Source organism: Protopterus annectens, chromosome 1.part0 (assembly GCF_019279795.1).
Source record: "Protopterus annectens isolate FY-2018-M chromosome 1.part0, PAN1.0, whole genome shotgun sequence".
Taxonomy (NCBI): domain Eukaryota; kingdom Metazoa; phylum Chordata; order Ceratodontiformes; family Protopteridae; genus Protopterus; species Protopterus annectens.
In genome coordinates, this window is record NC_056725.1 from 1,288,011,475 (window position 1) to 1,288,037,615 (window position 26,141).

Sequence of the window (26,141 nt, forward strand, 5' to 3'; positions counted from 1 at the left end):
GTAAAAACTGGAGACTGGAAAAGCTTCTGAAGTACCCTGTCTATGTCCGAATCGGACATCCTCGAAGATCGGGAAGAAACCGATCGGGTCCGAGAAGATTTCTCCATCGGTTCCGAGACAAGGGGACCGGCTCCGTAAAGGTTCCATAATTATCGGCGCCGAGGAAGATTCCATCACTATTTCAATTTCCCTCGGAGCCGATAAGGGCTTCGGCGCCGAGGGGGAAGTGTCTGAGCATGTAACCCTCATCGGCTCCGAAGACAGTGGAGCCGATGAAGGTGACACACCTCTCGATACTCGAGCTCGGCCCAAACTGAAGGAGTCGAGGCAGGAGACATCGAGGCAGACCGTTCCACCCTCGGCTCCGAAGTCCGTGAAGCCGAAGGAGAAGCATGCCTAGATTTTTTTGCTATCGGGTCCGACGGACTGGTCGGAGCCGACGATTTCTTTTTCCTTTGGGAAGTAGGAGAGCCAGAAGTCAAAGCTTCCTCAAAGGATGGAGCAATCAGCCCTTTTAAAATTAACTTGTTTTTCCTCTCTTGGAGGACTCGAGAAGAAAAAGCGTGACATACACTGCAGGACTCTTGAAGATGTTTAGGTCCTAAACAGTACACACATAGCGCGTGATCATCAGTTATTGACATTTTATAACCGCACTTAGTGCATTTTTTAAATCCTGAAGGTCTATGTTCTTTAGACATTGTTGCACTACACAAAAAACTAAATTAACAGGAAAAACGACCACTAATAGCAAGTAACACAGAACTTAACAGGCCTAAGTTAAACGGAACCGTTGGTCGACAAAACAGACACAATCACCACAAGATCACCTCAAAATACCACAAAAAAAACTTTTGCCAATCACCAAATCACAACAGTATCACAACAGTAGCTGTTAAAACAGCTTTTGGGGAAAAAAGAGATTTTTCAGACAAAAAGTTCTATCTGACTAAAAGTACTTAGCTCAGCCAAGTCCGAGACCACGTCTATGCTCTTGAGCGGCAAACGAGATCTGGGGAACTGGTGGTGGTGCATCCTGGGATATAGAATAGCTCAGCCAATAAGAGACTGCGTTCTATTGTATTCGGTGCCGAGTCGGAGCCGAGGATTGGCTCCGAACCCATATGTATTGAATGTAGGCGAGATAGGATCACATTACATCACTACATCACTGGTTTGTACACACAAAGTCACACAGGATAAGCACTTTTGTCGATTAAAAAAAAAAATCATGTAAAGGGCTGAGACTTTATCAGATCGAATTACTCAATTTCCTAAGTTTCCTTAAATACTAAAATACAATCACACAATAAACAGAAACATTTTGTAAAAATATGGAATAAAGACTATTTCACTTTGAAAGATTTCTGTTCTTTCTTAAATAACATTTAAAATTAATGTTGTTGCAGGGGGGGCATGGCCAAGATGCTGGCTGGTTAACAGCACTTTCCCTTAGCTCTGCTATCTAATATTTATCTTTGACAGGAAATTTTAAAAACTGGGACCAGTTGACTTATAAAATCTAAGGATTTATATATTTCTTATAGTCCTTGGAAGACTATTTTGGATTTTTTGTCTTTTTTTGCATGCTTTTCCTGTCAAGAAAATCACAGAAAGGGTGCTGACTTTCTCTCAAGATGAGTTATGCCAAAAGCAGGGTGCAGGATCAGTCAATGAAGAATGAATTACAAGCCTTCCTTTCCACTCTGAATGATTTTTCTATTAAAATAGATAAGATGGACAGTAAACTGGATTCCTTTAAAGAAGAGAGCACAAAGAAAATGGAATTATTGAAAGAAATGATAATGCAACATAACACCCAGATTGCTGGTATGGAAGAATCCTTAAATGACTTAGAGGTTAGATTATCTGAATAAGAACTACAAGTAGAGTTTCTCTCAAAACAAAACACATCCTTAATTAGTAAAACCGATGATCTACAAAACAGATCAAGAAGGAACAATTTATGGTTTGCCAGAAAAAACAGAAGGGGACAACAACATAAATTTCCTCACATCTTGGCTACCTAACATCCTAAATCTACATGAATCCCTCTCCTATGGCATAGAAAGAGCCCATAGGTCACTGGCATCATATTTACTTTCTGAAAAGGTAAACTGTAATCCAAGGTCTATAATTGTATGATTCTTGTTTCACATGACAAGGAATTGTTACTGAAAACAGTTTGGGATAGCTCACCAATTAAGTCCAATGGGAATATTATTAGATCTGCACTAATTACAAAATGAAAGGAATTTTTACCATTGACTAAGGAACTGAAAAAGAAACATCTTAAAGTTCATCTACTGTTCCCTGAAAGACTTGAAGCATTCCTTCTGGATGGCACCAAAACCTTTGACACACTAGACTCTGCTGTTACATATCTATTAAACAAAAACATTATAGATCAAACAGAAGAAATGGATTGCTCTATTTATTCACACAAGCGTCAAGCATAGAAAAAGAACTGGAAAATAGTAGACAAGAAAAAGAAATGACTAAAGGACAAATACATTTTTAACTACTGTTTCCATTTCTCTCTGCAGTTGTATTACCTTCTGTTTTATATACAATTCTACTAGAAAGAAACTTCACCATTCCACAAGTCACAAAAAAGGTAAAGGCTCCTTATTTTTTATTTCTCTAATATTGATTATTTACCTTTGGTAATGCATTCATGATATAACATCACACCATTATATACTTTGCTTATGCTAAAATTATATTAAAAAAGTTTATATGGTGCCTTTTTAAGTAGTTTCAGTTCCGTACAAAGCAACTTAATCATAAAAGTACATATAGAGTGTTCAACTGCTCCAAAACACAATACACTGTTTACATTACTATATTATGGCACCATGACTAAAGGCTAGAAAAAGGGTGTTCATTCTTATTCCACTTTACCTAAGGGCTTTTTATATGCTCTGCTAATAAATGTAATAATTCTGAAGTGAATTAAATGTTTGAGTGGCATCTGCATAGTGATTAACAATATATGACTACAAAGAAAGTTGAGAATGTAATGTTTTTACTAATATTTTGTTGCATAGATTTACATTAGGATTTATATTAATGAATCTAGCTGTTTAAGTAGTTTATTAAATAATTGTAATCCTTTACTGTAGACTTCCAGATTTTATACTTTAAAATGTTTCAGTTAAGTTAAATGCTTATTTTGATAAACATATTGCCATGAAGTGAAGGAATTTACAGTTAGTCACTTCATGAGATCGAGTCGTAATTCTGAAGTGCTGTTTTTTTACAGTTTACTTACGTTCCTTTCTTGGTTTTCTGCCAAGATAGTGAGCTAAAAAAAAAAACACTTCATCTTCTTTTTTTTTTAGACCTTTTCTTTAGCTCGAGCATTTCTTTAATTTAAATTCCCTCACGAAAGTGCGTCCAAATCAAAACGAAACTAAATAGCCTAGACATGGCATAACTGCACTAGCTAAAGGTCAAACTTCAGATGTTCAAGCTGTTTAGTAAGTTAATCTGCATTGCTTTATACGCTTATTAGAGGTTACTATACAGCTCTATTTATGTATATATTTATTTTAATATTTAAACTGTTTCTAGTATTTATTTATATTAATCAAAGGTATAAAAATAACTGTTAGTTTTGTTTTTTTAACAGAAATATAGAGTGAACTAGGCAGACTTACATTATTGTTTATTATAGATGCTGCAGTTTAAAATGATTTTATATGTATTAGTCAAACTGGAGGCTCTCATTTAGTATGATGACTGGTGTATACATATTAATTAGATAAATAGCTCAAATTAATATTTGCCTACTTTCTGTTATAAATAAAGCTATTAAGTAGACAAACTTAGGGGTAGCTAAGGTAGGGGCTTTACAGGGTGCACTTGGATGGCTTGGCAATTCAAGTGCAGGGGTTTGTTTTACCCCATAGATTGTATAGTTTGTTCTTTAATTCAATATTTAATGTTTTATTTCCTTTTTGGGGGATGCCTAAGTATACTAAAAATGCAGTCATTTCATTAGTAATCAAGTTATTTTCACCAGTTTTATCTATGTTTTTGCTTTTTTTCATTGGTAGTAGCACATATGCATGCTGAGCAATTCTGTACGTAATAGTTTAAGTATGAAATGTATTTCCATTAATGTGAATGGTCTGAACAATACTTGTAAAAGGGGAAGTTTGATTAAATATTTAAAAATCTCTAACCCACAACATATACTTTTACAGGAAAAGCATCTTCTGCAAATAGATTTAAAGAACCCAGTATTAGGAATTATTCAGTTTTAGCAAGTTCACATCATAAACAAAAAAACAAGAGGTGTAATGATTTTATGGGAGAACTCTGCCATTATGCCTAAAGTTATAGACACTTATCAAGGTAAAGCAGGAATGCTTTGCTTGGTAACTTTAGAGATAAATGTCACAATATATACATTAGTGAATTTATACCGGATTCCTGGACTAGGAGTCAAAGTAGTTAAGCAACACATAGAAGACATTCTACAATATTCTAGGTGGAATATAATATTAGCTGGAGATTTCAATTGCATAATAAATGAAAGTGACACTAACTCTATAAATACACGTAGGAAAATTGCATGATCTAAGGCATTGGTTGAATTTGCCAATATGTTTAACTTAGCAGATATAAATGAATATGCTAATTAAGATTCACTATTTTACACATTTTATTCAGACAGGCATGGTTCTCATTCTAGGATTGATAGAGTATATTTATCAAAAGAGTTAACTGCAAAGTTTGATAAAGTTAATTTTTTTGCCCTTTTCAGACCATAACGCTTTTACATTTGAATTAGAAGTACATACAAGACAAAGGAGCCCTGTCACTAGAATACCATACTATATAACTAATTTAAAAGAGTTTAAGGAATTTTTTTAACAAAGAAATACAATCCTTTCTTGAAATAAACCTCAGTGATGACACTTCAGAGATACATATATGGAACTCACTGAAATCTTATTTATATGGCAAAACTTTCGCTTGGTCTTATAATAATAATAAGAGAAAACAATGGAATAAATATTTGGTGGAGCTGCAATCAAATATTGACAGTTTAAAACTTAATATTCAAAAGGGGATGAAGCACTTAATTAATGAACTGAAACAGAACAATAATAAATATGTAGAAATTCTTCATCACAAAACAATGACTGATTTAGAAAAGATTAGACTTGTTTCTTAATCGATGAATCCTAGAAATCAGAAGAGTATTGCAATTAGAACCAAAAAGATAATAAAATCAATAAGATTTATTTTGATAAAGGAAGTATAGGAAGAAAGTGTCAGACTTAGAATGAATATTAGAAGCATTTAAAATGCATCATTATAGTATTAATTCACAAAGTGTTGAACTAGAACCACAAAACATAATAAGGTGTTTTCTTAAGGCAAACATCAAATCTAAACTACAGGATCAGCATATCAAGTTAACTGATACAGAAATAACAATGTCTGAGCTTAAATCTCAAACTGATAAGTTAAAACTAGTACCTGGTACAAGCAACATTATTCCAGAGATGTTTAAACTTCTACCTAAGGAAGCAGTAGTTCTATTATTAAAGGTGTTCAACTCAGTTAGGGAAGGCTTATTCATACCTTCTTCTTGGAAGTATACAGTAATTTCTCCCATTTTGAAATCTGAAAAAAGTGCCGACAAATGTTCCTCTTATCAACCTATATCCCTTTTGAATGTTGATTACAAAATGTTCATGTCAATTCATACCGACAGAATTAAGCAATTGCTTTCTTCATTGGTGGATGAAGATCAAACAGCATTTATAAAAAACAGAAATACTTAAGACAACATTAAAAGAATACTTTCTTTGATTATATAAATCTCACAAAGAGAAATATGACCTTAGTGAGTCAGGACATAACACTTTTAATTCAGTTAATTGTAATTATTTATATCTAGCTCTAGAAAATTATGGATTCTCATGTAAGTTCTGTCAATTATTAAAATAATTGTATGATAATTCTTTAGCCTATGTCAAGATTAGGTCATGTTTGTTTACATCTATATCAATTACTAAGAGCACAAAGCAAGGTTGTCTTTTGTTTCCTTTGCTGTTTGCCTTACTTATAGAGCCTTTTGCACATTATACCAGAATGAATACAAACATTAAAGGTATACTGATTGGGAATAATTTAGAAATGAAGGTTTAACTTTTTGCTGATGAGAATAATAGCTCACTTGCTATGCTGAAATCAACTGCATATTTTCAGTGACTTTCTGGTCTTTAATGAAAATAAAATTGTTGCTATTAAACTCTGATGAAAAGCATTTAAATAAGAAATGTTCTCAATATCTTATCTCTGACAGTCAACTATTTAGGGGTCATATTAACTAAAGATTCAACTGAGACATTAAATACTAATTATAACAATATTTTAATTAATATTAAATGTCACATACAAAATCGTACAGATTCTTTTTTACAATGCAGGACAGATTATACATAATAAAATTGATTATCTTTCCAAAATTATTGTATCTCATACAAGCATTCTCCACCCTCCCATCTAAATTGTGTATAAAACACAAGTTAATGCTAAACTTTTTATGGTTTCACAGTAGATCCAGAACAGCTATTGATCACAATTTAAATGAATGGGAAGCAGGGGGCATAAATCTTCCAGATTTAGAGGTTTATGCATTATCATCTGCTATCCTTATCACTGTGGCTAAACACCTAGTACTCAGCTAGACAGAAACAAATACATAAGTGCATTTAGGTGAAATCAAGACACTCAATTGCACTGCAATATACTGGGTTAGTATCCAACAATTTCCTCAATTTGGTGAGAGAATATACAGTCCTTGATAAAAAGAAATATATAAGTTCTAGATTTATAACAGACACATTAAAATTATACAATTATCAAAATAGGAATCCGGATATCAAGGCCTGGATTTTTTTGTTACATCTTATTGCCTATACCCAGGATTGTAGGAATACTTTTGATGTGGCCACAATCAAAATTCTTAAAGAAAAGGAACTGGCATCAGTTGTTGCATAATGGTAATCTTTAACAATGGAACAAATTAAAAATAACATTAATTTGGATAATAATATGTGGCTACTAATACAGCATCTTAGGCAATATGTTTTAAATAAAATAGAGTTAATGAGTCCAAGTATTAGACAAAACACCCCTAAATTTGTTGAATATTTCATTTATTTAATAAATCACACTGTCCAAGGAAAAGGTTATCTATCAAAAATGTATAAACTAATTAAAAGTACTAAGATGTATTTTAAAGAAAACTTCTGGGATTATTATAAATTATTTATTTATTTATGTATTCGACATTTGTTAACTGGGTTTGTCTGACTCAGCTTGTACCCCTTTTCAGCGAAGGCCCAGCCCTGGGAGAAAAGCTCCACAGTATAGAAATATACAAGAATAGAAATCAAAGTACAAAACTATGCAAGTGAAGAACTGACAGTTCCGACTAAAAGATTCACAACTCAACAGTACAAATTATATAAGTAGGAAATTCAAAGGGCAAATGCTGTGCATGTATGAAATTCACAGTATAGAGCAAAACAGTCATGGTACAGATTATGCTAGTGAATTACACAAGAATAAAAATCAAAGTACAAGTTATGCAAGTGAAGAATTGACAGTGCTGAGTAAAAATTCATCTCTCAGTAGTGCATATTATACAAGTATGAAACTCAAAGGGCAAATGTGTGCATGTATGAAATTCGCAGTACACAGCAAAAAATCATGCTACTCATTATGCTAGTGAAGACTTAAAATGAGTTAAGTATAAGTTAAGTAGATACAAGACAAAGTATATATAAGGTAAAAACTGATGGAGCAAGAAGAGATGTTAGTGATTAAGGGATAATAAATAAAAAGTGAGTATAGTGGAGGATTAGGTCAGAGCAAAGTTGCAAAGATTCAGTAGAAATTGTTATTGGTGGTCTAGTATGAGAGATAATGAGGAATAGTTTGACAAGTAGGAGTGTGAGGAGAGGGGCAAAATGAGTGATAGATTACTGGGGGTAGGAAGCTAGACGGGTATAGACAGCAGTAGTAGATTATTGCTGTACTACCCAGGATGGTAAAATAGATAGTATTAGTGTGGGAAAGGAAGCATTATTGAAGAATTAGAGGGAGGGAGGAGAGTAAAGGAGGAAGGAGGAAGAGGAGGGATTTAGGTGGGATGGTTACAGTGACATCCTCTGGTGCTGTAAAGGTAATTTTTGAGAGCAGACTTGAATTCATGTGCATTGGAGATATTTCTGAGAGCCATGGGAAGTTTATTCCATGCTATAGCAGGAAGATAGCAATATAGGCTTTGTCCTGTAATTTTTTTAGCTTTATGAATCTGTAAGAGGCACTGGTCTGAGCTTCTGAGGGAGCGAGATGGGTTATAGAGGGAGACTGCAGAGAATATGCTAGGGCAGGAGTAGCACATATTTAGGATAGTGTGGATGGTGAGAAGTTGAGTAAATAAGAGTTGGTTAGGAAATTCTAACTAAGTAAGATTTTGGACAGCAAGACAGTGGTGTGACTTTAGGTGGCATGTTGGCTGCAAATCTGGCTACTTTGTTATATGTGGTTTCAAGTTTGGATAGTAGAGAGGACTGTAAGTTAGTCAGGATTTGAGAACAGTGCAAGAGGTTCTGGAAACTTTGGTTTCTATAAAGTAGGCCAAGTTTTTACACAGTTGTGCACATGTACGTTGAATTTAAGTTGGTCATCAATAATTACACCAAGCAGCTTTATGTGGGCTCCAGATGAGATTTTGGTGCTGTTAAGGGAAGAGAATGTGAATGAGGATTTAACATGGTAGAGAGATTTGGGTAGGAATAGGAGGAGTTTTGTCTTTTTAGGGTTAAGTATGAGTTGGCTGTTAGCAAGCAAAGTTTCAGTGAGGTTAAAACAGGTTTGGGTATGGGTGAGCAGGTAAGAGGGGTTGTCAGCAATGGTGATAATAGCAGAGTCATCTGCATACTGTATGAGAGTTGACTGAGGACAGGAAGTGTGGAACTGGTTAGTAAAAATGTTAAAGAGAAGGGGGCCTAAGACTGAGCCTTATGTGATACCCATTTTTTATGGGGAGAAAGGGAGATAAAGCAGAGAGCCATATGCTGAATTGCTGTTGGTTAGTGATGTAGCTGGAAAACCAGGAGATAGTTGCAGGGGAGAAGTTTGGTTGAGAAAGTTTAGAAAGGAGGATGGGGTGGGAAACAGTGTTAAAGTTTTTGGAGAGCTCTAAGAAAAGGCAGAATACTAGTTTATTATTGTCTCTGGCTAGGGAGATTGAGCTAGTAAAGGAAATGAGAGAGGTAGAGGTGCTGTGATGGGGCAGAAGTCATGCTGGGTAGGGGTGATGAGGTTTTCAAGTATAATATAAGACAGGATTTGTTTATGGATACAATGCTTGAGAATTTGAGAGTGGTGAGATTATAGCACTTGGGCAGTAATTAGTAATTAGTTCAACAGAGGTTCCACTTTTGAGGATAGGTATGGTGTGGAATTTCTTCCAGAGTGCTGGGTCAGTGGATTCACAGATTGAATGGTTAATGAGGATGGAGACAGGGTATGCTATAGAGTTTGCAGCAGCATTTAGGAAGAATGATGCCAAGTTGTCAGCTGAAGGGGAACATGGTTTGAGTTTGAGAAGCAGATTTGTAATGTAGGTAGTAGGGATGGGACTTAGAGAGAATGGGGAGTTATGTAGTAGGGGCACAGTGGGGGTTATAGAAGAGGTAGGGTTGGAAGTAGGCCCATAAGTTTGCTTATTGTGTCAATAAAGTAGGTATTAAAGATGGAAGCAGTTTATTGGGGTGAATTCTGGAGCATTTCTCCCCGGGCCTCCGCTGAAAACAGGATCTGTGGAACCTAGTCGGACTTTCCCGGTCAACAAATGTTAAATAAATAAATAAAATAAATAAAAATAAAAAATTATTAGGGCAGGGGTTTAGTGTTGAGGGATTTCAGAGGTGGAAAATTTGATTAAATGTATTCCAGACTTTTTTTATTTAGGTTGTGTGGTCACAGGTGTGTAGTGGAAGTTTTTTTAATGAACGTTTATGTGTTTTTTTGGCCAGGTTACAGAGTTCCCCATATTTTTGGTAATGTGCTTGAGATTTATTTTTTATGTAGAATATCCATGCAGAATCTCTGTTTTGGATGAGAGACTGGGTTGAGTGGGTCAGTCAGGGTGAGCAGTGTGATTTGATTCTGACAGTTCTGGGAGGGGCTAGGGAGTTTAGGATATTTAAGAAGATGGAGATGAACTGGTGAATGGCTTCCTCGATAGAAAGGTCACAGAGGAAGGCAGTGAAATAGATATTGAAAGTCTTTGGATTGAAGCTGGTTAACCTACGCCATTCTTTAATTTTGTGAGGTATTTTGAGTTGGAGAGAGAATCTTAGGACATGTACAGCAGAGTGATCACTAACTGAATCAGGGAGGCATTCAGGGTGGTGATAGAGGTTTGGATGGGAGATAAGAATACAGTCAAAGGTAGAACTGGAGTTAGTAAGTTTAAGAAGAAAAGTGGGAGAGGAGATAAACTGAGTATAGCCATATAGGTGTATTCAGGTAGAAGGAGAGTCAGAGGTGAGGTCAAGCCACTTAATATTAACATCATCTAGAATGATAGTTTTGTTAGGTATAGTGTTAGCCATCCAATGAAGGATCAGTTCTAGTAAGGGTATATTATCTCAAGGTGAAATATAGATACCAGCTATAATTAGGGTTTTGTGGTTGTTTCGTTTACAGTTAGCAATGATAAGTTTAGCAGGCTGAAAGGAGAGGTAGTGTGTTGGTATGGGGGGATAAGATGAGGTCTGAGTACATAATGGTTACACAACACTTTTTATGTGTTCTATCAAGGCATAAGATGTTACAGTCAGGGAGAGAAACTCATTGTCAGTGTTACGTGATTTTAGCCAAGTTTCAGAGAGAGAGATATTATGTTGGGAGAGTACTGGGATATCCAAGAGTGAAATTCTGTTGTCTAGTTAAGAATGATATGGATGTTGATGTAGTAAAAGGAGAGATGTTTGAGACTGGGGATAGGTGCTTGTGAGGGCGACTGAGTAGTGCTGCTGAGAGAAGATGAGTTGTTGTGGAGGCCTGGGATTGGGTGAATGTCATCGGAGAGTTGAATGTTGTTACAGAGGTGGAGTGAGAGTGATACAATGGGATGAGGTGTGAGGAATTTTAGTTTGTTTTTGGGATGTGGAGGTGATTTTAGAAGGAGTTTAATTTTGGGGAGAGTGTGATCAGTGCAAGACAAATGAGTGGGTGATACAGGAGAGGAGTAACAGATAAAGGTGTTTGTTGAGTAGGAGAATGTGGTGGAGTTGGGATGGAGATCAAGATGAGTGTGACAGCAATTGAGGTATGTTAGGGTGAGAAAATGAAAAGATAAGAGGTGGAGGAACATAGTGATGGGTAAGGTGAACAAAGGGGGGAGAGTAGTTTGAGAGTGAGTGAAGGAATGTGCTGGGTATTATTATGAAGGAGGGAGGATGCAGCTAGAGAGTGTGGGTGAGAGGGATAAGATAGTGTTCAAGGAAGGTAGGAGGGGCCTGATTAGAAGGGATAGACTCTGATTGATGGAGGGTAAGGGATGTGGGAGTTTACAGAGGGAGGTGTAAAGAGTAGCTAGCTATAATGATAATTGATGCAGGGGTGGGTGGGAATGGGGGTAGGGTACGGAAGCGGAGTAAGCCTGAGTATAGTGAGGGTGAAAGGAGTGGGTTAAGCCTCGAGAAGTGAGAAACTTTGAAAGAAAAAAAAACTATCCAAATCCAAAAGGCAAGAATGTGTGTTTTTAGAAGGAAATACTAAATGTTTAACCAAGGAGACCCAGCCAAAAATAGATAAATATATACTTTTTGGATATATTGAAGTGAAGCCAGGGAATGGAAACTGAGTTGTCAAGTTGCAGTTCAGTCAGATGAAAAGGCAGCAGTCTGTGGGAAGGGATAATTAGTTCGAGAACAGTGAACTAGAATTGGAAATGAAACTGAGGGGGAGGGAGTGGGCTGCTGAGAATAGTGTGCTCGCTACAACCCATAATTTAAGCTTTTGTTGGAAAACCATACAAGTCAAAGACATAAAAAAAATATTTTTAAGCAATCCTACAATGTAGTTTCAGTAGCTATTGAGCACTCCCAAGGGCCACTTTCTATTCTAGGTGGCAGTATTCCTATCCAGGCCTTGTGAGGGATGGAGGTGAAAGAGGCTGTAAGAAAAAAGAGAAAAAATGTGTATACAGCAGACCAAGGTTAACAGAGGAAGAAAAATGAAGGGAAGAGGATAGGAGATATTTATAGTGGAAAGGGTAAGGAGGAGTACCATTTTAAGAGTAAAGAGTCAGAGGAGTAGAGTTAAGCGATAAGTAGGGAGAGGAGTGGATAGAGAAAGTGAGCGATAAATGAGAATGATGCCAGATAGTTAAACAAATGTAGAGTTCCAGCAGTGACAACCAAGAAATGTAACACTTAAATCTGCTGAAAGAGGGGTCCGCATCCAATAATTCATGCCACGAGTGTAAAATAACCACAATTTTATTAAAACATTTGCATATAAAATCTGTAAGGTTAATCACTTTCATCTATCACATAGACTTCTTCAGAACATCGCCTCAACTCACACACTGGTTTAAATGTACGATATAAGTGACATGGGTTTTAGAACCATGTAATATGAATTTCAGTTTGCACAGTGCACTTTAAGAAGATGATGTTAGTTTTTAATTGTTTGATTAGTTTTAATAATTGATTGGCTTATTTAAACTATTGTGTGAGTTGAGGCAATGTTCTGAAGAAGTCTGTGATAGATGAAAGCGCTTAACCTTACAGATTTTATATGCAAATGTTTTAATAAAATTGTGGTTATTTTACACTCATGGCATGAATTAATGATGCCAGATAGGTCAGTTCAGTCAGAAGTTGAGGAGATGATTTTGGTAGGTTATATAGTCAGAAAAACATAAGAAGTGTTCAGGCATACAATACAGGTGATAAAATCACAGCAGAAACATGTTACAGAATAAATACATCATAACAATATACATGCATGAATTCCAGGTGTTAGGAGCTTTGCAAAACCATACTGTAGAAAGAAAATACATGTATCAAAGAACAGACCAGTCAGTATGCTACTATAGACAGATTCACATTGTGTTTTACATGGCTAATATTAAAACAGTTAATAAGCAAACTCATAACTATAATGTGAAAAAGTTTATACTTATTTCTCCTAAATGTACTTCCCTGTCAATCCAATGGAAATTATTTGCATGGAAATTTCTACATAGGTCTTGTTTGACTCCAAATAGGTTAAAATTAATGTTTAAATAAGAAATTGGTTGCTGGAAATGAAAAACTAAATTAAAGGCTGACTGGCAACACATGTTCTTTGACTATCAATTGCTCAAAACATTTTCAGATAGGGTGAACCAGTTTTTACAAACCGTGTTTACTGATAAGTTTCAGCTGTCCAAATTTCTGATTCTGTTTAACACTCCTATTCCACAATGTGTATCTACAGCAAAGTTTTCACTTCTATGGACTCTTTTAGCAATTGCATGCAAAACAATTACAACAAACTGAAAGACTGAAAGATCATCAACTGTTAAAGACTTCAGAAACATTGTGTCGTCTGTATCCCAGATGGAGTTATCAACTATTAGGAAAAGAACAGAAAGGATCACTTCGTATTACAATTCCTGGCAAAAAGTGGTGCAAATACTAGAGAAAGGTGTTTGATATTCTATTGGCTCACTTGTTATACTTTAAAGACAGTTTTTTATCATATTAATTTAGGCATCCATATAAATAGTTGGTTTGGTTGGTTGTTATGTATTTTTACATTGTAAAATGAGTTGTTAGCCAATATTGTAAGTTTTGATTTCTGAGAGTTTGTAAATCACATTCTTGTTCTATAAAATTCATTAAAAACATTAAAAAAGAAAGAAAAAAAATTAATGTTGTTCAAGCTTTACTCAGAAATATCTTAAAATTGTCATTCCTCATATTAATAAATCTGAAGATTTCTATAAGTTATAAAAATCCAGCTTGTAATTTGCTTTTGGCATACAACATCATGCATCCCACTTGTATGTAAAACAACATAGTCAAAAGTGTGGCCACTGGAATTGTTGGTCTTACCTCAGAAAATGTTGAGAGAAGAAGCTTATTTACAACTGAAAGAATGATTTTCTAGAAGAGGGTTTCCCAAAGAAGTAGCAGACCCAATGATGAAAAGCAGAATGAATAACATCAGTGATTACAATGAAACTATAAAAAACAGGAACTGAGGATGGGAACAAGATTAACTGAGAAACAGCTATGGTTCTTACATTTTCAGCAGACAATGATTCCATAAAAATATTATCAAAAAAAAAAAAAAAACAAGTGGAAACTTATTCAGAGATATGCAGAAGCTTTTGGAAGCATGGGTTGTCAACCCAGGCACCTTAAAGTGTTTTCATGTAGTATTAGCAAAACTAACAGGGAATTTAAAAACAGAATTTCTGAGCATGTTCTTCCAATTAGAAATAAACATACAAACAATGGATTTTTCAGATATTCACAGAATTGTAATAACTATTTTTGTAGTTTTAGAGCATGCACACAACAATATGACTGGAAGAAGAAAGGATGATGATTAGAATATAGTCAATACAAGTGGCAAATTATTCTTGATGCATGCACATACACACAATTTAAACAATTGCATTCATTTTAAATGATATGTATGAAAAAGATGGAATTATTTCAAGTGAAATAGTTTTTTATTCAGAATTTTTACAAAATGGTTCTGTTTAGCAAGTGATTGCATTTTAGTATTTAAGTAAACTTAGGTGATTGAATAATTCGATCTGATGAAGTCTCATTATTTTATGTGACTTTTTATAGTTTTTCACTACACACTTTTGTTTGCATTTTGGCATCAAAATATTTGCCCATGAACATTCATCACGTTAATAAATGTCTGCTACAGTTTGGACGTTGTGTTCCAAAATTTCACATTAGTCATTTTACATTTAATCATGCAAAATGTGATGCCTGCATTACTTAAATATTTGATAAAGTATACTTTTGATATCTGTAGGTTAAAACAATGGTTCAATTATACTGTAAATAGTACATACTTTACTTCTTATCTGTAAAATCACTGGCTGCAAAGCAAAAAGTGCTTTGCACTGGCAAATGTTTGAATTTGAATGTTGCATTAGATAAACACATACTAAAATTTCTGTTTGTTATATGGTTAGTTATATGGTTTCTAGAACTGAGAGGAAACTAAGTTTGACCTTCACACTAATGACCCAATATGCACACACACACACACACACAATATGTAAACACACACACACACACACACACACACACACACACACACACACACACACACACACACTCAGAACAAACAAGGGAGATGGAATTCTGTGTGAATACCTGCTTCAAGGGCATACAGAAACATCCATATCTCAACTGCTCATATGTATATCACTATACCGCATCATCCAAATAAATGTGAAGCTACTGCACTGCAGCATCCAAATAAATCAAATAACTGTACCATAACATCTAAGTGTGTATGTCACTGTACCATATCATGCAAATAAATGTGAAATCATTGCACCATATCATACAAATAAATGTGAAGTCACTGTGCTGTATTATGTAAATACATATGTATGTCACTGTACAACAACATCAAAATAAATGTGCACAATACCTAGCATCCATCAGACCATAGTAACTGTGTGAGATTAGAGCACAGTTACCTTATAATGACTTCCTGAAATTGGGTCACTCTCATAAATTCTTTACAAGTTGATGAAGCAGAGAAGCCTGAATTACATCTTATTCAAATCTCATTGTATTAATGCAAGGAAGAATACATGCAGGTATTACCTTGTTTCTTTCTCATAAATAAGAGTGCAGCAGCAGCTAACACAATGAGGAGGATGATAATGCAAATCGCTATTATGTGTCCTCTTCCATCACCATCTGTTAAAGCAATGCATAAATAATTAAAAAAATGGAAAAAAAATACATTTTGAGATATTGACAACTTGTGACTTTTGAAACTTTGCTGCCTCTATATAATATTAAGTATCAATTTTTTCTCTTTTTTTTGCTTCAGAGCCCAAGAACACCAAATAGTGTCCTTTGTCACTCAAACACCAGCAGCTTTGTTGCACATCACACCACCGAGAACTGGACCTATGCAAAAACTATACCTATGAGCAGCAAATGATTGGGATTATCTATTACTGTGCAACAAAGGCATGTTTAACATGAAGAGCCTAGCTGTATATTTATGTAAAGTGGTGACATACTTACTGCCGTTTGCTGGATAGTGGCTGTGACATTCCCCCAAGGCAGCAGTCCTTACATATTAGACTGCTGATCTATTTTTTTCACTGTCCATTCATGTGACCCTCAGATTATGCCATCAAAACCAGTTATGTCATCTCCCTAGGTCCTTGCTCTCTTATTTCAGTAAATGAAAGAAAACCGGTTTAATTTTGCGTTTCCATGCTTATGGTTTAGAAGCAGCAACAGCTATACACTGCTGGTTTTCACAAGTAGAGTCTACCAAGTGTACAAGAATTGGTTAGAAATAACCCCACTCCCCATAAAGATCCCAAAACTAAGTGTGAAACTTCTTAAAATCAACAATAAAAAGTTCCTATTTATTTCACTTAATTATATTCCACCTAGTAACAACATTTCAACAGCAAAATATAACCTGTACTGTACCATATTAAAAAATAAACTATTACACTAGCCACACTCAACCAAGACTAGCAAATGATTAACAATAACACAGAATCAGTTAACTTATACAGCTTTAGACAGCCATGACAATCAACAGGAAGTCGGAAAGAGGCTTCACTTTAGATTGGCTTATTAACAACAAACCAAACACAATTCACACATTTGGATATCTGCCAGACAAAATAAGTGACCAGCTTCCCACCTATGCAGTCAGAAACTACAGTACCCAATCCAAATTTATAACCAAGTAAGTAAAACAACAAAATTTACCAAAGTCACCTTTACCAATCCGCTGTCCCAGTATAACTGGAACATATTAAAATTCATGCTTTAATGAAACTTGTATAAAAATTCTCAACAGCCTAGCCCCTTTACACATAGAGTTAAATCAAACCCTGCACCAAAAAACTAAAAACAGCATGCTTCAAAGAGATAAAACCTGGAATGAATGGCATAAATGCATAACACAAAATGCATCATAAGACTTTTTTGCCATCACTAAACACACTACCACATCGTGACCAAACTACCACGCCCTCTCCTATTTCTTACCCCACTAACTCAATACCATGTCAGTTCAGCTCCTATTTTATACAGCCAGCACTGTCTCTGACTGCTAATAATTCACCTTTCTCTCTCTCTTCCCCCCATCCTGTCCTAACCATTCACAGTCATTCTCCTTCCTCCCATTCTTCACCTCTATTACAACAAAACTTTTACTGAAACTAAAAACAATATCTTTCTGCAGACCAGATTTCAGCAACTGCCTAAAACTAGCAGTTGATGCCATACCTTTGTATCCATGCTGATATGGATGACAGAGTAGAGAGAGAGAGAGAGAGAGATAAACAAATATGGAGACAAACAGAGCATACCTTTCAACTTTTTGTTCAAATTCTGGACAAAACCAGCATTAATTTTGGGGTGAGAAAGACCTAAAATAAGGGATTTTTTTTAAATATATCCCCAATTCATATAAAAAATAAACACAGCAAGATGTTTTCCATCAACATGCATTTTATGACCAATATGAAGTATGAAACAATGTCTGGCATTATCAGCTGACTGTAATCCTCACTGATTTACCAGAAACTCAAACATTTTCAAGGGACAAAGAAATACATTTGTAAAATCAGAGATGTTCAGCAAAATCAGGGACAGTGGAGGAGGTAACTGGAGGTTTCAATGCCTTATACTGTTATGAATCTTTTCGTTTATTTGATCACAATGAGACATCTGAGGAACACTCCGTCAAGGAAATGGATGCAAATGCTGGGTACTTTGTGTGTGTGTGTGGACATTAAATACTCGTATAACATATATTCTGGATGTAAAAATGTCTCCTCCAACAACATTTACATATGCTACAGCAACTTTGAAACATTAGGTGGAGGAACTATTTTACATCAATAATACAAAAATATATATAATAAAAAAAATTAAAAAAACAGTTTAACTAGACCAATATCTAAGTACAATAATGCCCTCCAGGCTGGACATTACAAGGAAATAATGGACCACCCACTCTATCAGTCATTACTGGTTTTATTATCCACAGAGAATTATCAAAACATTTAAAAACATTCATGAGGGACAGGGCAAAAATATAATGCAACATTATGGACAATTTGCAAATCTAAGGACAACTTTGAGCTGTGCTTCCATTGTGGTTCTTTTATCTGCACCTTAGCTACATCTCTCTCTCTGTCTTAACTATCACATAAAACTGCCAGCCAATATATCCAGTGCTGCCACAATTACAAGCTTTTGCAAGCGTAAGAAACATTTTCAAGAGATATGCTGCAGACTGTAGGACAGATGAAGGATCAGAGCAGAAGCCAAAGTAGCTCCTATTGCAGAGAAGGGCAAAGAAAACAGATTACAGTGGTTTGGACACGTGCAGAAAAGCAGGAGATGATTTGGTGAAGAGGGTTTGGGAGAGTTAGGAAGAAAACAAAATGAAATGCAGACATCCAGCCAAGAGATGTGTGTGAGGCAGCCAGGCATGATTGCTGAAGAAGGTTCGAGAGTTGCACTGAACTGAGACAGATGATGACAGTTGACAACACCCAGATCACATTTAAATACAATAGGAAAAAAAGGGCTGTGATGATTATAATGATGACGAGTCAGACTCCCAAAAGCTGTATGCATATTTTTTTTTCATAATGGTCAGTAACATAGCAAGATATGTTGCATCATGGTACACTGTCAAGCCACAAATAAAACGTGAGGTGTAAGATGAAAGCAAGTGCTTTTTATATGTGAGAGATACCAATATACTATGTTATGGCTATGTGTTTGGCTAATTTTTGTCTTCCTTGATTGTGAACAACATGTGGAGCCACTGTTATGTAAGAGTGCAACCCATTCCACTGAAAATTCACCTTTGTCATGTTCTGCCACTCCTATACCAGCTGAATAGTTAGCATCTCTTTTCAAGCTCAATGTCTACTTGGTCAATATCTAAACATGCACAGGGTAGTAGGTGGAATCATGTAAATATGAATTGACAAATGCTTCTTTCATATACTGTGTAGTAACTAAACTTCCCTTGGAAATGTCCAAACTTATGCATATAAAAAAATTATGCTCTTATTAGTGTTCTACTTAAACTAAAAAATCATATGAATTACCCCTGTTGTCAAACCATTTACATACTATCCTTCACCACCTTGCCAATCAAATACAAAATTATCAGTATAAAGGCTATAGAGTAGCACGTTTAAAGTCATCCTGTTTGTACCAATAATTTTCCTTCCAGTTGACTTAAGACTAAATTTGGAAAGGATGGTGCACACACAGTTCCCATAGCCATTCCCATCCTTTGTTTGTAATAACTACTTACAAATACAATTTTTTAAACCATATTACGTAAATCACACATCAAGGAAATTTTGTTGTTGGAAATGAAGCAAGTACACATATATTTTCTGACCCATTCAATACCTAACTTCTATGGAATACAGGTATATAATGATCTTACATCTACTTTTACCAAAAGGCAGACATTCTGGTCAATTGACAAGTTAGACAGTTTGTAAAGTAAGTCCCAAGAGTCCTTCAGGCAAGATTTAATCTGTTGTAACTAAGTTGTTTATGATCATCCCAATTGCTTCTGATTTGCAGTCGGCAGTGGCTATAACCAGCCGGAAAGGAGGATCATGTAAGTCTATATGAAATTTGAAGTATATCAAACAGTACATCCAATCTAAGTTTATGAATAGTCATAAATAATCAGAATCAATGTAATTGTTTAATAACAAACCAACAAAAAAGAATCAATGTACTTCTGTGCACCATTAATAATACTGTCATTAGCCATTTTGTACGTGACTTCTTTCAATAATTTAAGCATAATTTAAATAATCTTTTTGTTCCCACCTTCTTCTAGCTTAGTATATTTTGAAGTGCTGTAATTTCTCAAAAAAATCTCAGCACCATAACTTCTTCCTTGGTAAGATTATAATACCTAAAAGGATTTTTTTTTCAGAGATGCTCTAATTTCAGCACTGCATACTTTCTCAAAAATATTTAAAAGTACTGGCCACAGCAGGGTTAATTGCTCTTTTTATGTTGAAAGCATGCAGGAAAAAGCAAAGTTGAAAATTAACTCTGACGTGATTTCCTTATGATTTTGTTCAGGCTGTCAGTGAATGAAAATGGTTATTTAAACGAACTTTAAAATGCACCACACAGCATGAAACGCCTTCATGCATTGGTAGTTTATACAAAAAACAAAAACAACTATATATGGACAGAGTGACCCCCCCCCCCCCCACAAGGTGGCCTTAGGATCCTCACGGGTCCCAGCTAAATTCTGACATTGGACCAGTGGTAAATTGAAGTGTAGTAGATGCAGCGCTAGACATGGGGCACTGGTTGATTGTAAATGAAAAAAATTAACTTTAACAGCAGAAATTGAGTACCCTGACAAATATAACCTTTCGTCTGGCAAGCAATATGACCTGAGACAATGTAGAAGTACCATACAAAAAATATGTATAAACAAAACAAATACACATACACACACATATGCATACACTCATATTCACACAAAATATAGAAAAAGGAAAGGTTTCCTCCAGTTTTAAGTAATACCACCAACTGAAATGCTGTGTATCAAAGAATTGTTAATTCAAATTATTTTCATTTTAATAATCAGTTGAGGGTGTATCAACACAGAGACACAGAGCTGCAATTTTTATTTTGTCAGTGAATATGTGCCCTACCCTGACCGGGTTGTAAGAGTGTTACACAAGCTTTGGCAACTGTTGAGTCATAATGACTTCCATAAGGGATAGTTTCCCACATATTTCAAAGACCAAACAACAAGTTATATGTGTCACTTAATAGTCTTAATGGTCTCAGATAATGAAGTGTGGTTGAATGATAAAAAGTTAATTAAAAGGAGATATCATTGTAATTTATGTTCTCTTTTATCAAAGTAACCATCCCAGGTGCTACAGCAAGGAAATCTTTGCGCAGAATACACTTAACAGATTCTTGAAAAAAACTGTGACATTAAATGCAAAGTATAAGTAAGCATAAATAAGTCCACTAGCCCAACATTTATCCACTCATCATGGCAGTTTCAGTTTACAGCATTGTTGACTATACCATGTCAATAGCTGAGGCCAAAATTAAAACATGATTAGAGAAAAGAAGCTTTGGCAACACTTAGTTCAGTACATTATCCTCTGTGTGCCTCAATAATGAGTCCACTTACAAACCTTTTGCGAATTAATGGTACATTATTTCTTTCTATTACTGAAGTATGAGCTCAAGTGAAGACAAAAGGTATTTACAGAATTTATATATATGCACTGCATCCATGCAAGGAATTCTAGTAGAAGTATACTCAGTACTCTGCTTTGCTGTTTTATCTCATTAAATATGTGGCAAATTCTTCATGTATCCGCCACATAAAATGGATGTGACTAAGCAGTATTGTTGGCTCACTATGAAACATCTTCTTCTAGACCTAGACCTTGAGATAGTCCTGGTTCAGATTCCCACAATCTCCATTTACCTACTGTGCAACTCTGAGCAAGTCACTTAAACAGACATTGCTCTGTGGCTGTCCCTGTAAAAGAACTTTTGTGTCCAATGGACTTATTCAGTTAAAAGATGTAATCATTCCTATTATCAGCGTAAAGTACCAAAAGTTGCTCTTGTGTGCCTTTTTGTTGTGGATTTTTTTATGAATTTTTGTCTTTCCATGAATTTTGATGATAATAACACTGTAGAATAAAACTGTTTTGAATATTTCCAACTAGAAAAAGAGTTTCTATTGCATATACTTTTGTGTGGTATAGGGTATTTGTTAAAAGGACATGTACAAGCATAATAACGTGGAAGCACCATGTCTGCACTTTGGTTCTAAACAGACTTAACATCTATGCAATATCGATAAACAGCTCCATACATATGCTGACTTTACATACTTGATCAAGGCCTGTGACACACAGCCCACACCTTGTTGAAAAGCTCTCTGTTAGACATTTTACACTTTTTACTGCACAGAGATCACTGTGCAACACTTAAGAATGTAGGCTGCCTGCTTGTAAAGGTAACGTCTGACTTTCTACACTATATCTTACTGCTGAAATTGTGGTTTTATGACTATCACCACCCAATCCGGGAAACATACTTTCTAAAGAGGACAGCTACAATGAGAGATATAGTGCTGTTAGAACAAATACTTTATCAGGCATAGAGCCAGCATAATTCAAGATGAAAATGCCTTCTGCTCACTGAAGCCAAAAATAAGGGACTTTCTACCATCATGTTAGGAATTCAGTCTGTTTAGGAATGAGATAAAAACTCCACAAACTGACAAGTGCTAGAGATACCAGTAGCTACAAACAATATTACTAAATTTGCAATATTATTATCCTGAAACTGCTTAGCACCTCTGACACAGTCTTGAAGTACTGGAAATATCACAAAGTACTTAAAATCACCATGCTTCAACAATTTTAGTTTTATATTCACATTTGCCAGCTTGTGCCAAGTCCCAATAGCACAGATTTTTCTGTGCACTGGAAACCATTACTGCTATCTGAAGTTTGCTTTCACTTTCCATTTCACTTGCATCGCTTTACCATTCTTTATTACCCTTCTATAATAAACTCAAAATGTTTCCAGTTTTGAAGCATGAAGTTGCATACAACCTGTGCCAATCTTCAGATTCAATTCCTTTACACTTATGTCTTAAAATAACTGTCATCTAATCCTATAATTTTTATGTAATGAAACAGTTTCTGCTTTTGCTCTTCCTCTATCAGTGCATGTCTGATTATGTATTTTACAGCAGGGAATTTATTGCATGCAGTACATCTTTAAAACTTATCTAGCCTTCAACTCAATGAAGTCTGGAAATCTAATTTAATCTGCTCTCTTTTTATAACTCCAACAGAACCCTTGTAGACACATCTGAATTCTTAGTATTTAAAATCATTGTCAGTGTTAAGCAACCACATACACCTTGCTATAACTATGTATATTTTCTGTCATGGATATGTGTTATGGGTATGATGAGAAAATCTTTATTTTCTGCAATCTGCATTACTAATTTGAATTAAGCTTCTTCGGTGATGAAATTATTGGCTCCCTGTTGTAATTTTGAAATTAGCAAATGCAAACCCAGAATAAGTTCCAGAATACAAGACAACAGTGAATATAAAACAATGCTGTTCTTTAAAGTTGTTTTTGCACCCTGATATGGGAGACAATCTTCACCTACCCCCAAAAAACTTACACAGACCAACCCCCAAGAACTGCAATACCTCAGGGAAAAGCGAAAACTATGAAGCACAGCAGTCTGAGACTTAGTATGTGTAAGTGTGCATTTGAAGTCAGTCTTGTTATTCCAGGACTCACAGTAATGAGTTTTTGAATATGAAATGGTTATCATTTTTTTTTTTCTTTTTACATTTGGTATAAGTCATGACTGAGTTAAGTCTGCTTTAGATCAGTCTACTTACCTCATTAACAAGCAAATAGACTGTCAAAATATTGTTACTTGTAATTTAATTACCATGCCAGACTTTTAGAAGTAAGTTTGCACATCCTTGGTTCACATGCTTACAAAGCTTTATTTAACTGTCACATCTAGTTACAAACTCCATTTACAAGTCTTTACCTGTACTGCTGGTGTTGGCACTACTATGCACAAGCGTTCAAGGAAATACTCAGAGCATTAGCTCCTATGAAAGAAGAGGAAATAAGTGGAAATGAAGAGCAATGGCAGCGCCTCAAAACAGAATGCGTGAGGACTATAGAACAGATATGCAGCTGAGCAGGTATGGAAATATGGTTCATAAGGAAAGCTGGTGGTGGGATGCAGAAGTCCAGGAAGTCACTAAAAGAAAGGAGGGCAGGAAAAAGTGGGAGACAGAAAATATAGACCAGGCTTTGAAGGAATACTGGTTGGCTAATGAACAGGCTAAGAGAGCAGTTGCAATAGCGAAGAACAAGGCAGCAAAAGTACTCCACCAGCTTCTGAAAAGTGGCTCAGTAGATAGCATAAAGAAACTGTCATGTTGTAAGGTAAAGACAGAAATATAAAGAAGATTGTCATCAGACACCCTTCATAATGTTTGCCAGCAACAACCTGCTCACCAGTTCACAGGACATCAAAGGCAGAAGGAAGAAGTATTCCAGCAACTTTTGAATGAAGAAAACTGCACAGATGCTGTACTGCCCCACACAGCCTACAATGAAAGAAGATGAGAAGCCCACCTTTAAAAAAAGCAAGTACAGCACTAAAGAAAATAAAGTAAAGGAATGAAGCAGGCACAGATGAGGTCATGGCAGATATGATAATGATGTTGGGTGAGATTGGGGAGAAATGGCTCATGAGGGTAATCATGGCAGTCTGGAGAGGAAGACGTATCCCAGATGACTGGAGAATAAAAATACTTGTTCCAGTGTACAAGAACAAATGAGTCATTCACAACTGTGGGTAGTATAGAGGTATCAAACTCCTGTCATACTGCATGAAAGTTCTGGAGTGGGTAATTGACAAATGAATTTGTAGAGTAATACAAAGTAAGATGAGAGAGGAGCAGTTCAGATTCAGATCAGGAGGCAGCACAACCAACCTGATGTTTGTAGTAAGATGGGTAGTTGAGAAGAAACTAGAGATGAGGACAGAGCTCAACTGGGCATTCCTAGACTTGCACAAAGCATATAACAAAGCCCCAAGAAAGCTGATTTGTGTAGTCCAGGGTTGTCCAACAACTGGCCATAGGTCCACAATCTGGCCCACAAAGCTTTTTATCTGTCAGTATGTCCTATAATAAACTGTTTTGAATAGACAGATACACGTTACACATGGTAATGTGCCCCCAAAACCTTGTAAAGTAAGTGGCCCCTAAACTGTATGGCAAGTGGCCTCTGAGCCATAAAGTTTGGACATCCCTGTTGTGTCCTTTAATGGATCAAAGTCCCAGAAACATTGGTGGAATTAGCACAGGCTATGTACAAGGACCTAATAACATACGTATGAACATTGCTCAGATTCACAGAGGGTTCTCAGTGGGAGTGGGTGTGCATCAGCATTCAGCTCTGATCTCACTGCTGTTAATATTGGTGATGGACTACATTAGCAAACAGGTCAACAACGATAAATCAACAACGTTGCTGCAGATGATGTGGCATTACAGGTAGACTCTGAACAAGAACTTCATTGAAGGATAGGGGGATGGAATGAAAAACTGAAGGCACATGTGATGAAACTGAGTACAGATAAGGCAGCTGTACTGACAGCAAATGGCAGAAACCAGAACAAATTGACAACTGAACTAGAAGGGAAAATAGTGAAACAAGTTAACATCTTCAAGTACCTGAGAGAAGGGAAGTCTGAAAGAGGAGGTCAAAGCTAGAATCAAAGAGGTTGCAGCCAACTGGCAGAGAGTGTCATGGGTCATGCATAACAGAAGAATGCCAAAAAAGCTGAAAAGTAAGGTGTACAAAACAGTACTGTAACCAGTACTACTATACGATATGGAAATTTGGGCAGTGAAAGCAGAGCAGTTCAGGAAGCTAGAGGTGATGGAGATGAAATGCCTGAGACAGCTAATATGATGCACAATGTTGCAAAGACAAAGAAATGAGGACATCAGAGTAGAAGCCAGAGTAGTACCAATTGCAAAGGTCAAAGAAAACAGATTGCAGTGGTAAGAGCACATGTTCAGGAAAGCAGACGACAGTCTGCTGAATAAGATTTGGGACAAGCAGGAAGAAGGCAAGATGAAACAAGGGTATCTAGCAAAGAGATAGGTGGATTATGTGAGAAATAATATCCAGCAGTCAGGCATAACTGTTGAAGAAGGTAGGAGAGCAGGCTCCCTA

At 35.8% G+C, this 26,141-nt stretch overlaps 1 protein-coding gene across 1 annotated transcript in view; it reads right to left on the minus strand.

The window, feature by feature from the left end:
• The window catches only part of LOC122797608 (major histocompatibility complex class I-related gene protein-like), a 529,522-nt gene that overhangs the window by 89,578 nt on the left and 413,803 nt on the right, over positions 1-26,141 (minus strand). The window contains exon 4 of the mRNA XM_044066170.1: positions 15,912-16,007. Coding sequence (XP_043922105.1) covers positions 15,912-16,007 — 96 coding nt within the window. The remainder of the gene's footprint in view (positions 1-15,911; positions 16,008-26,141) is intronic.